The sequence below is a fragment of the Lutjanus erythropterus genome, chromosome 1 (assembly GCF_056507025.1).
Source record: "Lutjanus erythropterus isolate fLutEry1 chromosome 1, fLutEry1.hap2, whole genome shotgun sequence".
Lineage (NCBI taxonomy): Eukaryota > Metazoa > Chordata > Actinopteri > Lutjaniformes > Lutjanidae > Lutjanus > Lutjanus erythropterus.
This window is the reverse complement of record NC_139317.1, coordinates 18052833-18067426: the sequence shown is the minus strand read 5'-3', so window position 1 is coordinate 18067426 and position 14594 is coordinate 18052833. Positions and strand designations below refer to the sequence as shown.

General features: G+C 38.6%; 1 protein-coding gene across 2 annotated transcripts in view; it reads left to right on the top strand.

The window, feature by feature from the left end:
• Positions 1 to 13938, top strand: part of gpc6a (glypican 6a) — a 201874-nt gene extending 187936 nt beyond the window's left edge. For both annotated transcript variants that reach the window (XM_084715489.1, XM_084715481.1), the window contains 3 exons: positions 1925 to 2055; positions 6601 to 6776; positions 12827 to 13938. In XM_084715489.1, the coding sequence (XP_084571615.1) occupies positions 1925 to 2055; positions 6601 to 6776; positions 12827 to 13050 (531 nt within the window). In that variant the 3' untranslated portion in view covers positions 13051 to 13938. The remainder of the gene's footprint in view (positions 1 to 1924; positions 2056 to 6600; positions 6777 to 12826) is intronic.
• The last annotated feature ends 656 nt before the right edge of the window (positions 13939 to 14594 follow it).

Below are 14594 nucleotides of genomic sequence, written 5' to 3'. Positions count from 1 at the left end.
AAGGTGCAGATAGGCAGATTTAGTTTCTTTTGGACAGAGCCAGGCTAGCAGTTTCACCCCGTTTTCCACACTTTATGTAATGCTGTTGCTTCATACAGTGGTATTGATCATCTCACCCGACTGTCTGCAAATATATTTCCCAAAATGTTGAACTACTTTAAGTTTAAAAAATCTTTAAAAGTATCTCTGAATTTTCTGGGTGGATTGGTGTTCATGCTGCATCTATCCTGCTCTCCTGTGACAGAAGTTTAGTTCCTGTTTATGCCTGGTATTAACGTGTGTCATGGCTGATCCAATCCCAGTTCACAACTGACATTTTTTGTCTCCTCACGCGTCTTGAGTGACGGCATGTGAGTGGATCTCACTTCCCCAAACTATATGCAAATAAACGTCAATTCACGTGATTTCAGTTTGCAGAAACCAAATGTTGCTGAAGGAAAATAATTTGCAAGGAGTTTGGTGAAATCAAAACACAGACTGGGTCTGTTCCTTGGCGAGAAAACCAAATCGCCCATTCCAATCCGTTTTGCCTGTTGTTTTGGCTTCTTCTTGTTTCGTACATTAATATGAGATTGTTTGGGCGTGAATAAGAATGTACTTCCATTTACTTAGAGGACGTCAGTTGAGAAGGCAGGATTTCAATGTGGACCAGGACACATTGCTGAAAGAATGTGGCCATATGTGACCCAGATGATCTCTGAATGTGGTCTGAACGATCAGATCTCAGTATGTCTTGGGAGCGTTCACACCTGTACTTACAGTTGTCCACTTTGGATAACCCAAGACACATATTTATTGGAAGGTGTGAACAGGGCCATAGCACTTGTAAAGTGCACATGAATTTGTTTTCATTATATTCAGATTTGTTTGGCTTCTGTGTTTTCTGTCTTCATGATTGTTCTATTCTATATCGAAACAACAAAAGTAACTCAAAGTGCTTCTGCACATTATGAGTCCTCATGCTTTTTTTTTTTTTCTTCTCATTTTTCTTTTTTCGCTTTTTGCTTTTTTTGGCCTGTTTGCTGGTCACCCGCTCAAACTTCTTGCTGAGTCCAGATGGAATCAGTTGGGGGTGACCGCTCATGCCAAATATCAAATTCGAAACCCCAAGTCTGTCTTGTATGAATCAAGGATGAACACAATATGGATGCAAGTGGACAAGAAGCAAAATGGAAAGAAAAAGAACTCTGGGCAGTCCAACAACAGAACTTCTCTCCTGATGGAGGGAATGAACAGAAGGCCTTGTGCAACTACACAAACTTTAGCTGCCACATGAATGTTTAAAATCACAATGTGTCAAACTGCTAGACAGAGATGGAACTCTTGGAGACGGTTGTATTCATTTTTGTTTTTTTCTTTTTTTTGTCTGCTTTTTTGCCTTTTTGTTTCTATATAGTAGTAAAAGCTTTCTTAACTGTTTCTTTAAATCTGTTTTTAATTGATTGTCTTTTGTTTATTTCAGAAGCCCCCAGACAAAAACAGTATCATTTCTGCTGTCATAACAGAAAATATAAGCTCAAAAGTAAATTCATCTGAATGAAAATCTCCTCCTGTTAACAGTTCTCCTCACTGTAATTTTACCTGGAAAAATGTAAACAGCAGCCTGTTTAATCTGATTTAAGGAGCCACCAACCCCTTGCCAAACATTAAGAATAATAATGTAGAAATAGCGAGTGTTCTCGCGGATGGTTGTGTTTGCTTATACAGGTCATATAGAGGCATCGATTTAAAATTGGAGACTGTTTCATAACCAGCTGCAGTCGCTTTAATATTCAATCTGATAACTGCATACGTGTAGCCTACTTTACTTTACTTTCAAGCATGACAACTTCACTTTTTTCACTTGCCACCCTCCCTTCTCGGCTTTTAGAATTTAAAATTATCGACCTAATATATTTCTGTCCTCTGTTTTGGCCTATGGCAGGTGATTGACATCAAAGAAAAGTTGAAGGAGTCCAAGAGGTTCTGGTCCAGCCTGCCAGATGGCATCTGCATCAAGGGCAATCTCACAGAGTTCGACGAGGAGCAGTGCTGGAACAGCCACACGAAGGGCAGGTGAGGACTGCTGCTTCTCTTTATAACCACAGCAAAGTCACCCCACTCCATGGTTATCACGTTTTGCCTGCCAGGGATTAAAATAACCGCACTGCGTTCCCAGATTAACGCTCTCTCTGTAAGTACAATGTGTGGTTCTTATATGGAGAACTTCCATATAAGCTCTGAGGCTCTAATTCCCAGAGGACTGTGGAGTTTCCAACCCCTCTTATCACCACTGCAGCGTGTAGAGTATCGCTGAGCCGTACAGTAGATTGGACAGCGAGTTGTTTTCTCTGACAGTGAACCAGAGAAGCTGGCAGAGGAAATATATCACCCCAACACTTTGGCCCTCTCCAAGTAACAAAATCACCAGATGGTGCAATAAAAGACATGTTAATTCTCTTGTTGGTGCCAGTACCATTTTTAAGCATCGCTCTAAATCTGGTAGGTAAATTGATTGCCCAGAGATAATAAAAGCTTACTAACAGTCAGACCATGTTAGGAGGGTATTATGCAGTCAGTGGATTCTCCTGATCCTTTAACACAAACCATGTGCACTTCACTTTGTTGTTGTGCATGTGTCTCCAGTTAAGCATTCATCTTGTATTTCATTTAATAAGTTTTATACTGTTTCTGCAGTAATTCAATCATGCACTCCTTCCTTCTCACTACATATTGCCTTTGATTTGATTGGATTTGTTAAAAAAAAAAAAATAATACAACTTAGTATTATGTTAATACCAGTTTATAATTGTATTTTATCACTTAACTCAATTTTGACTTAAACCTCTTCAAAATCGTGTTTTATCCTTAAGTGCTTTTACTGTGAGCTTACCTGTTCTTCTCATCCCACACACATTGTACTGTTGACCCTGTTTTAACCTGCATATAACCACTGAACTGAACTTGAACTTGAGCTAATAAAAGAAAAAACAAACAAACAAACAAAAATGTTCAGTGACAAGTTGTGGTTATGTGGGGGTTTGTGGTTTTGTGCCTGACTATTTATTGGTCATGCTTAGATGGTAACCCTGGATTTGTGAAACTCTTGAGAGAAGTTTGTCTTCAGAAAGGCTTTCTGGCAGAAAGCCACTGTCCGTGTCTAGTATGAAACCCTAAAATGTTACTTTATTATTTTAACCCAAACCATGATCTTTTCCTAACCTAACTTTAACCTAACTGAACTGTCATTGAAAACCGTGAATAACTGTGTTTGACCCATTGATTATCATAATACTACATCAAGTAGAATAATGATAATTATTATTAGTAATATTATTATTATCATAATTATTATTATTATTATTATTATAATTATTGACTGCACGTGCAAGAAATTCGCAAATCTAGGGTTACCATCTACACATGACCCTACTTCTTGGCTGGGAGCACTGACTTCCAGGCAACCGTTTCCAGGCAACCAATGGAGAGTCCAGGAAGTCACTGCAGCCAAGACACAATCCAACTTATAAACCCCAGTAAAATAAGAACTTGTGGTTTCTACACTTTGGCTCATATATGGATCAAACAAATAAAAAGTAACATGTTAATGAGTTAGCACACCCAAATTCCCTCCATTAGAAAGCAAAAAAATGAATGAAAAAAATGAATGAAGACAGAAAAAGAGGCCAAAGGAAAAAAGTTAAAGGATATGACAGACGGTCAGACATTTATACATACGAGTACGTAAAATAATTAAATAGACTGGGACAATTATTAGAGGGCAGTTTACATAGATTATCCTTAAGGATAACATTACAAAAGAATCAGCTTTCTTAAACTGTGCTGCTGCTAATTTTAAAGAATGAGATGGCAGTGCATTACATATCACTGAACCTCTGTAAATTAAACCAAATTGTTTGACAGATAGGAGCCCTGAGTTTATCGTTATTTGGAGTGGAAACATGGAATTGATGATGTAAAGAATACAGATTATGAAAGTATGCACCATATAACATTGAAGTAATTTGTGGTTGTTTTACTTGATAGTGAAGTTTATCGTAGGTCAGACAGATTTTTCCCATAACAACACTTTTTGCAATTTTAGTTTCTCACATAGTTCATTATTTTCAGCAGTTAAATGTTTTTTTGTAAATTGTTTTTGAAAAGACAAGAAGTAGTTATTTGTGGGCATCAGGCATGCTAAGAGCTCTCTGTAGCAAAGTACCAGCACTCTCAACATGAAATAGACCGTTAAGCCTGATTACACACTTAAGTTTTGTCTGATTTAAGCAGACATCTTTAGAAAGAGTAGCTCTTACAATTCTGTGTAATCTGTGTTGTGCAGATAGCAAGGACGCAAAGTCCCGACCAAACCACTTAGGTAAGAGATAGAGATGGACACGATGGCCGCACGAAAGGTTGACCCTGAAACCACACTGGCAAATGATGATAGCTGGTTGAGCTCTTTAACCTCTGTAATTTGATTGGATTACTTTAGAGGCAGAAAGAGCTCAACACGGAGCAAATTAAGAAAACACATAAAAGACAAAAATATCTTCACTGCTTTGACAACATTAAAAAACACTGTCATAAATAAACATAAGCAAATTTAGAGACATTCACCAAACAAATGTGGACAACAGTGTTGTCTACTAAACACTATTGTATCTAAATCAGAAATTTTGTAATAAATCAAGATAAAATAGAAAGGTATAACATCAGGTATGGGGTTGTGCTGAACTGGCTGAAAAGCTTTAACCAGCAACCATTTGTGCAAATAGGCAACTACAAATCAACATGTTTGGATATCACTTGTGGAGGCCTGAAAGAGTTCATTCTGTATATAAACTACACATGCAAGGTGTCAAGAATATTGAAATTTGTTTATTTGCTGATATTATCAATATTTTCTGTTTTGCAGAAAATTTGCAGCGGCCTTTGGATGTTTTGGACAGAAAAAAATATCATTACATTTGAACAAAACTAACTGTGTGCTGTTTGGAAATCACCAAGTAATTATACAAGCACAAGTTATGATAGACAATTTTGTTGTAAAAAGAATACATAAAAATAGATTCCTGGGGTTTTATATAGGACTACATAATCTGCTGGACATCATAAAATATGCTCTAAAGTTGGCAAGGAGCACTGCGGTGCTGGCAAAAACTAGACATATTCTGGATCGCAAAGCATTATACACTACATTACGGTGTGGATGTATGAGGACAGACCTGTAAGAGCAGCCTACAGTCATTACGTTTACTACAAAAAGGAGTCATAAGGATATTAAACAATGCTGGACATTGGGAACAATCTGTTTTTAAAGTCACGTGAAACTCAGATCAGGTGGAATTTAAGGCTGCACAAACAATGTACAAAGCAAATGCATGTTTTATGCTTTATTTATTGTGTTGTTCTCTATGAGTGAGCGACTGCTATTTTTGTCATTTTCTGTCCTCAAGTGAGATCACAAAGGCAAGTTCCAATCAAACATGTTGGTGTGGCAATAAACTATTGAATTGAATGGAATGATTTACTTCCTGGTGATGTACAATAACTCTTCTTGGACAGAGAAGGGGGTGTACGACTTAAAGGGACAGTTCACCCCCAAATCAAAAATACACATTTCCCCCTGGCCTATAGTGCTGTTTATCCATCAATATGCAGTTGAGTTATGGAGATATCAGCTGTAGTGACGTCCGCCTTCTCTTGAATATAATGTGACTGAAATTCAAAGCAAGCGTCGCTTTCCAAAGATCATGACCCAGTTACTCAAGACAATTCTGAGAACTTGTTGTCAGCAATTTCATGTAAGAACTACTTTCTTTACATTAGAAAGAAAGTAATTCGGGTAGATTCTACTGCAGAAATAAAGTAGTTCCTACATTAAACTGGTCATAACATGGTCTGTGGATTATTTTGAGCAAACGGAGACACGATTCCTGAAGTCGAGTGCCATCTAGCTCTATTATATTGGAGAGAAGGCAGACTCTACAGCTGATTTCTCCAAAACTCACCATCTCACAGCAAAACAATCTAGATGGATAAAAATAGGCCAGGGGAAAAATAGGCATTTTTGATTTGGGTATGAACAGCCCCCTTAAGAGGAAGATTTTATTTGAACAAATCTCAAAAGTATGTACGTATCAATATGCGGCGTGATTTTATGTGATGGGCTGGAGGAAAAAATCAAAGTTTGAAAAGATTTACAAAGAAATTATTCTTATGAGGAAGATAAATGTGGAAGGGGAATGTGAAGCATGTTAATAATGATATTGTTGTTAGTGGGTTTCTTTTTAGTGCTTAGTTTTAGTGTTTTCTTCAGTGGGAGTGTTATTGACAGGTGTGAAAAAGATGAACATAGTTGTTAAGTTGTGAAGATGGATGCTGGGGTAGAGATGGATTACTATAGAATAGAGGTGTGACTAAACAAGCATTTTGCCTTTTCCTGTTCCTTTTCAGACATGAAATGTCAGTTAATGTTTATTGAAAGTCTGTTGAATGTGTTCATTGTTATTTTCCTTTTTCTGCATATATATATTTAAATGTTATACATAAATAAAGGGATATTACATGGAAGTATTTGTTAATTCAAGTTTTTTAATGTGTTCTTGTATGTAGATATTTCCCTGAAGTGGTGAAGGAGGGTCTAACCAACCAGGTGAACAACCCAGAGGTGGAAGTGGATATCACCAGGCCCGACACACTGATACGACAGCAGATCATGGCTTTACGTGTCATGACCAACAAGCTGAAGAACGCCTACAATGGAAATGACATCTACTTCCAGGACTCCAGTAAGTTCTGTAGACTCTCTGGTGTTTGGATGTGTAGGTGGAGACAAGATAATAACTATTTGAAGTAAATTACAGGAGAGAAAAGTTTCTCTATTGATTTATGTCACTGCATGTTGGTTTGGATTTGAAAAACATCACACTTCATACACACACACACACACACACACACACACACAGCACAAACTCCCCTGCAGAAATATGAACTGTTATTACTGAAATAAGATCTCAGGTGTCATTCATGTAGCAACTCATCATGCAACTCCACAGGATTCATCAGTGTTGCGCTGCGGCAAGACTGACATTATTAGGAGAATAAATAGCTGAAGGTTTGATGACACAGACAATGACAGACAGCCAAGCCTATGTTTGGGAAGGTGTAGCTACACCTCCAGTGGTGTCATGACACAAACCGTTCAGCTGACAAGATGGAGGATTCTCTGGCATTGACTACTGCTGCTAAAATTTGTACCTCAACTCCATTTTTGTCGCTGTCATGTTTGTTTTCTGTTCATAATGGCGCCTTCCTAATCTGAGACTCAGTGCTAAAGCAAATAAAATTGTTGTACAGGTTACAGGGGTTCTCAAAGTATGTGCAATCACAATCTGCAATATTTGATAAAGGCGAAATGTGTGTCAATATACTATTTTAAATAAATATTGTTATGCTGCAGAGATGTCCTGACCTACATATCATATTCTACAGTTCTATTTCATCCTTCTTGACCGCCAGAGACGGTGTCTTAAGCACTGAATGACTCCGTCTCACACATGCACAGGTCGAGTAGTAATACCAACAAAGTCACCTGTGAGTGACCCTCTGATGACCCCGGACAGGCTATATCTTCAGAGGAAGATAGAAGACGTGTTCCTTTTTTCTTCTCGCCTTCGCAGCTGTACTATGGTTGTAGCATTAGCTTGGAGGTAATTGTCATCGTTACTTTAGCTAGCAAACAGTGGCTAAAACTAAAGTATTAGCAACTTGTTGCCAGTAGCCTTGTGACCACACATTGCAGGTTGGAGCTGCAAGGTACTTGCCCTCCAAAGGCTGCAGCAAGCTGTCTCACTGGCATTGTGGACGCTCCCTTCTTTCCCTTCTTTGGATCATGGTAAAGTACCAAAACTCAGCGCATATTGTACTTTTTTGGTGAAGGCAGTGTTTTCGCTTTTTTTCGGTTTTTGAAGTCTGTGGTTTTGCAGCATTCCTTCTTTTGATTTGGTTTTGTTTTTTGGAATTTAGCAACAGTGCCTTGTTGTGCTAATCTGATTGGTTCTGGTGGTGACTCGGTCGTACCCATGCTGTTTTTTGTAGTTGCAGCATTCCTCATTTGAACTTATTTTGTTTTGTATGTTAGCAGCAGTGCTTTGCTTGTGCTAATCTGTTTATTTTTTTAACGGCTTGATTGTATGTGTGCTGTTTCTGTAGTTACAGCATTCTTTATTTGATTGATTTTGGGTTTTTTTGCAGTACTTCCACTTGAGTTGCTTTTTGCAACTTTTGTTGGTGAAGTCGGTGTTTCACTCCCACTCTCAGCATACATTATTTTTTAAGTGTTGTTCTTCATAATTGGTGGCCGCCATTATGACGACTTCTCATTTTTATACCACCTGTAAGTCTCCTCTGCAGCCTGAGGACGGTCATGACCTTTGCCCCTCATGTCTTGGCCTCAAGCACCTGAGGGAAGGCCTTTCAGAGGACCCCCTGCATGAACTGCCAGCAGAGCTTAATCAGTTGAAGCTGTAAGAAGTGTCTCCACATCGTGGGCTGCCCTGAGAGGGGTGCCCATGGAGGCAATATGTGGCACGGCCTCATGGGCATCACCAAGCACATTTGCAAGGTTCTATCAAGTGAACATTGCCACTCCTCACCCAATGGGCATGGTCCTCCTACCAAGTTCTTCTGCTTCCAGCCAATGACGTATGTACTTTGGATTCCTCGTGACTTTGTTGGAATAGCCTGTCCAGGGTCATCAGGGGGTCACTCACAGGTGACTTTGTTGGTATTACTACTCGACTTGCGGATGCGCGAGACATTCAGCGCTTAAGGTACATGCCCCTGTCGATCATCCAGGATTCATAGAACTGTAGTTACACACGCAACTTTCGATTTAAGAAAACATCTTTGTTAGGTACAGATCTCAGCAAAAGTCACAAAATAATCATTTTAATAGGTTTTTCAATGAAAAGAGAATAATGATGTAAAAAATTATTGTTATCATGTGTAAATTTTCCAAAAATAATTCAGTCCTAGCCCTCAGAAACCTTTTGTGAGTCCACCAAACATTACTATGACATTACGTGGTTACGCTGTCACACTCTGCTCCCCCTGAGAAGAATCTGTCAGGTTAAGAATGACACCTTGTAGAAAGCTACTGGTTGTATGGCAACTGGTGACACCTCACAAGTGTCAGTAAGATCTGTCATCAATGCTAGAGCTGTGGAAGTGAGATGGAAAAATTGGTTTGAGTAATTTTAAATTATCTGAAAATCTTTGGTTTCATACAAAATAAGACATTTGAGGACGTTATCTTTGGCTTTGGGAAACAATGAAACAATGACATTTTTCACAATTTTTTGACATCATACAAAACAAACACCTAATCAACAGAAAATAATCGACAGATTAAATGACTAAAAATTGTTAGTTGCAGCCCTAGTTTTAGGAAAAGTGTCTCAATTCCTGCTTTGTCAGACAGACAAAGTAATCCATTTTCTCTACAAACAAGTGAATTTGCTTTCATAATGGCATTCAAAATGAAACTCCTTGAGCACCAATCGCAAACCCTACAACAAGTTCACTGGTTTCCCCCCTCAATCATATGCTGGCTCCCTAAATTGGCACTCAGTCATCAAAACTTTGAGAACTCCTGGGTTGTAGGTGGAAAAGCCTTATTTAAAGATCAGCCATTTGCATACACAGCTATTCATAACCACCATTCATGGCAATTTACAATCTTTCAAAAGAGCAGTAAGAGAAACTTTTTTATTCTCTCACTCTGTAAAGGCCCAGTACCTCAGCCTTCCTAGCCAACAGTTACCAAGAGAAGGTATTTTGCAATGAAATCAATCATTTCAACAAAATCTGCTTGAAGTGGATTTGTACATAAGTGCTGAGTAAATCACTTTTCTCCTTCTCAGTGGTGAACTTTGACATACAATTTGTACCATTTACCACTAGCAAACTGTCTAGAAGGAATGAAGAGTCAAAAACAGGCATCAAGGCAAAATGTAGAAGGAACATAAGGAAAGACATTTCAATGCAATTAAAAGTTAAGTATAAAATAAATAGATAAGACAGTGAAGTAAAAGCTACTGTGCAGTTTCAGATATTAATCAAAAGTCATAGATGTGGTTTAGTGAAAGGCAGAAGCAAGCAGAAAAGTTATAGCCTTGATTTAAAAGAACTGAGAGCTGTTGCAGACCTGCGGTTTTCTGGGAGTTTGTTCCAGATATGTAGCGCAGAAAAACTGAATGCTGCCTCTCTGTGTTTAGTTTTGACTTTGGGGACAGAAAGTAGACCTGTCCCAGACAACCTGAGAAGCATATGTTCCAACCTTGAGACCTCAAAAATAGGGAGGATTTCAAGTTTCAGAGACTTTGTTTCCTACTTTTGATGACTTTTAAAGAATGGAAATAGCAAAATAAGAACACTGCAGCAGCACTTTTATGTTAGATGGTTTCACTTTTTATTTTAGCAGTTTTCTTTCATTCATTTATTTTTGACCTTGCCCGTAAAAACATGACATGGCAGATTTTACAAAATTCATGCTCCTTTCCTTTCAAACTTTCCTTATGGGGGGGAATTGCTGCTGCTTTCTAGAGAGTCTAAATCATGACAAATATGGGAGAATTGTGTTCCCAGGAGGAAATAGGGAGAGGGCAATGAGAAACAAGTCTCCTGGGAAAATCAGGAGGTATACTGAGAGGTCTGGATGGTTAGCTTGTTGCAGCATCCACTTTTATTTGACCTTCTCTGTCAAATTATAAACTGATCCAAAAAGAGGCATGGTTTGCGGACAGTTGTGAGGCAGGAGTCAATGGTACAAATAGGTCGCCTGATAAGCACTGAACTATTGTCCTGTTAGTGACCAAGCTAGCTCGCTTGCTTGCTAACTGATGGCGTCTCTGTTAGCCATTATCTCACTGGCTCCTGTAGCTCCCCATGCATGGGTTCACAAACAGCAGTTGTCATGGTAGTAGTCACTAATGGAGGTTCAGGTCATGTACAAACAAATCTCTAACATCAGTTCAAACTGAATTGAACATATGGAGCCTCAGTGGCCCACTTTTGCATTTAATGCAACCGTAAACCTTTTCCATGGCAGCTATTTTGACATGAAATAGTAGAGTAAACACACGTGCTACCAATGAGACTACATAAGGTTACATTCAATTTAGTGTAGCAGAGCCTTTCCAGTGAACCAACATGCACAATGGCAGCACCCTGACTCTGACTTAAATGGAACAGAACCCTAGTTAGTGTCATTGGTAACACCTGTGTTTAGTTTATGTCTAAATGCATGTCTTTACTATTGATTCCATTACTTCTAAAGGAATGGCAACGCAGCCATTTAAATGTTATTAGGGTAATCGGTGATGAAGTGGCTTTAAAACATTTAAGAAATTCGGCCAAACTGAAATCTAAGCCCTCTTCTCTTAACAAACGGTGTCAAATTACAGTGCGAAGCTTTTTAGAATATTATGAAACACCTCCTCACAGTTTAGGTCTGCATTATACCCAGAGCGTTAGACAAAGGGTGTAAAGTGATCTTACCCTGGCTCCCACACTGAGAGGAGATTACTGTATTACTGTTTTTCAAACAAATAGGACTTAACTGAAATCTTGTTTTATTTGCTGAATTAAGGTGAATTAGTTTTAACAAGTTCTAAAAAAAATCTGTTGCAACAAAGCAGTAGCTATTTTACTTCCTTGTTAAAAGCTTATTAAAAGAACAGAACAGCCACAGAAACAATCATGATGTGATTATTCTGTTGCTAATAGCTTAACAAACAGTGCTCGGTATAGTTTTGTGCTGTAGTGAATGTAAGGGACTGATTCATCAACATATATTAAATCTACTACTGAGCTGAAGACAAAATCAGCCAAACCTAACAGAATCATGAAGGTGATCACTTAGTGATGAACATACTGAAGTGTATTTGGGGGGGGGGTTAACTACACAGTCAGTGACTGTGAATCTTTGAATTCAGTGAGTTACTAAATTCTAGCACCATCATGACGTGCTGTACTTCTTCATGGTGACCAGGGCTTGATTCTTTGTGCTCAATTCTACATTGCTAAGATCGCTTTGCTCACCAATCATGGTGTCTATTTGAAGTACTCTATTTCAACTATGCTTAACAACATTGTATAATAAGTACATAAAACAATTACCAGCGAGGCACTTGGATTTCAGTTCATGTCAGATGTAGGTCTATGCATTGCGACAAAGGAAAATTTTTAAAAATAGAAACTTTGTTTCAAAAGAACTTTCGTTGCCATTCAAGCATAGATTTCAGAGTTTAAGAGGTGAATTCGAACACATCAAAGTCCCTGCTGGCAGTCACACATTTGCTGTACAAAGCCATCTCCATTTCAGAGTTTACGTGGTGCACCTTAATGCACCATGAGGTTCCTGTCCCTGTGCTGTCTGTTTTGGAGTTTCTCACACACACACACACACACACAGAGAAAAAAAGCAGCATGTCTGTAAATGATAAAAAAAAAAAGACATACGTAGAAGAGAATCTCAGCATATATTTTGCTGCAAACATTTACCATCAGTGTGGCAGATAGCATTCTCACTCGCCAAGTGGAAATCTACCCACATTTGATGCTTGCCAGTTGCTAATTCTGGACCCTGCTGCTTTGTCATCTGATCGGCCTTTATAGAGTCCACTGATCAAACCATTTATAACAAAGTAATAACATGCAATAATATCAGCCAAGTCAATCACCGTACCCTTATCCATTGCCACATGGACTAAACTATTAGCTGCTTGTGACAATATTTTTATATAAATCTTAACTGTGCGTGTTTTTGTTTCTGCAGGTGACGAGGGCAGCAGCTCTGGCAGTGGCAGCGGCTGCTCTGACGGCTGCACAACAGAGTTTGTTTTTGTTGGAACAGAGGCTCCTGTGCTCAGAGCTGACAGAAGTGATGAACGCGCAGCAGCCGCCGCCGCAGGCAAATCACTTTCCTGCGGACCCTCCGTACTGCTGGTGATGGTCACCCTCACACTGCCACTCTGGGCAATGCAGACTCAATGGAGATAATACATGGGCGTGGCCCCATCACTGACTTGTATACTGTCACGTACAGTATGTTTAACAGCAAGTTCTACTGCTGTTCCCTCACTGGACATGTAGAACGTCCTGGAAACCTGTCAAGAATGGCTTACTGTGTGGTATGGTAGGACTGGAAGTGAGTGCAGTGCTGCATCCTGCTCGTCCCCCAAAGAATGCTCGGTGCCATCACTGAACCAGCTTTCACATCTCTGAGAAAAAAAAAAAAGAAAATGTGGTGTTTTCTCATTATTCTAAAGTGGGTTTTGAAGAACATGCTCCTCTTTTAGACTGTGAAAACCAGATGTTAGGGGAATCTATTTTTCTTTTCCTTTGTATAATGAAGTTGTGAAAACGAGACGACACCCATTTTATCCTAGTCTTGTCCCCCTCAGACAAAAAGGAGAAAGTCTTACTGTGTGCATGCGTGGAAATGTTATCTGACAAAAAAAAACAAAAAAAAAACATTTTTTAGGTTTTTTTTTTAATGCAGGCTACACAGTTTTGGATTGGTTGGTACAGGATTGTACAGTACTAGCAGTTCAGTCAGTTTCCCGTTTGGTCATATCAGTGTGGCTTCAGGAAGCAGCAGTTCTTGCAGCCACTTTATAGTTGCACATTTGATTATCTCTAAGAAAGTGCTAATGTACTGCACTAAGAGAACTACTTTGCACAGATTATTTTTGTTGGCTTCATAAGTTTATAAAGCTACAGGAAACATCCACCCCATAGAGAAAGAAGATCTATATTTTCAGATCATTTAACTGATTGTATTGTACTTATAAACAGTTGCAGTATGTATTTCATTGGAAGGTAATCTTACTGGCTTAATTAATGGCTACATTTTTTAATAAATGTATTATTTGTTTTTACAAGTTATTTGAGCGCCTGTAAAATAGAAAAAAAAAAAGAATTTTTGCAAAAACAAAGCCATTATACTACAATTGCCTGCTAAAATTATTCAGTTACCAGGATTACTCTCTTCTGTTTGGGTACTCAACATGCACTTAAACAGCTCATATTTCCTTTTCATTTCTCAGAGTATATTAGCGATATTAGGTTCATGTTAACATTTTCATTTATTTTCTTAGCTCCCATGCTTTAATTTTAACTTTAGTTTTTATTTTGTTTACATTACTTCTTTATATAACATATGTGGAAGGTTACACAGGTAACCCTAGTCCTGTGAGTTCACACCATCGACATACAGAGAGACACACAGAAATTTGTTTCCACAGTAGCATTTCTGGTTCCCTCATGTCCAAATCAATGCGTTTTTGTTTTGTTTTGGGTTTTTTTTAGCATTTGCCTGAAATAAGTTCTGTGGTTAACACAAGCTTACCAGACTCATGAATTTTGAAGTTTTTACATTCCTTAAGAAAGGTAGTTGCAACAACGGTGCACACCATTGAGATCAGATTGAATGTGCCCCTAGTGACTCAGTGGTGGTAATGTTCAAGTCATGTGATCATGGTGTGGTTCGTTTACATTGGCTTTTTACTTCTGGCGATTGCATTTATGCTTCAAAAATCACT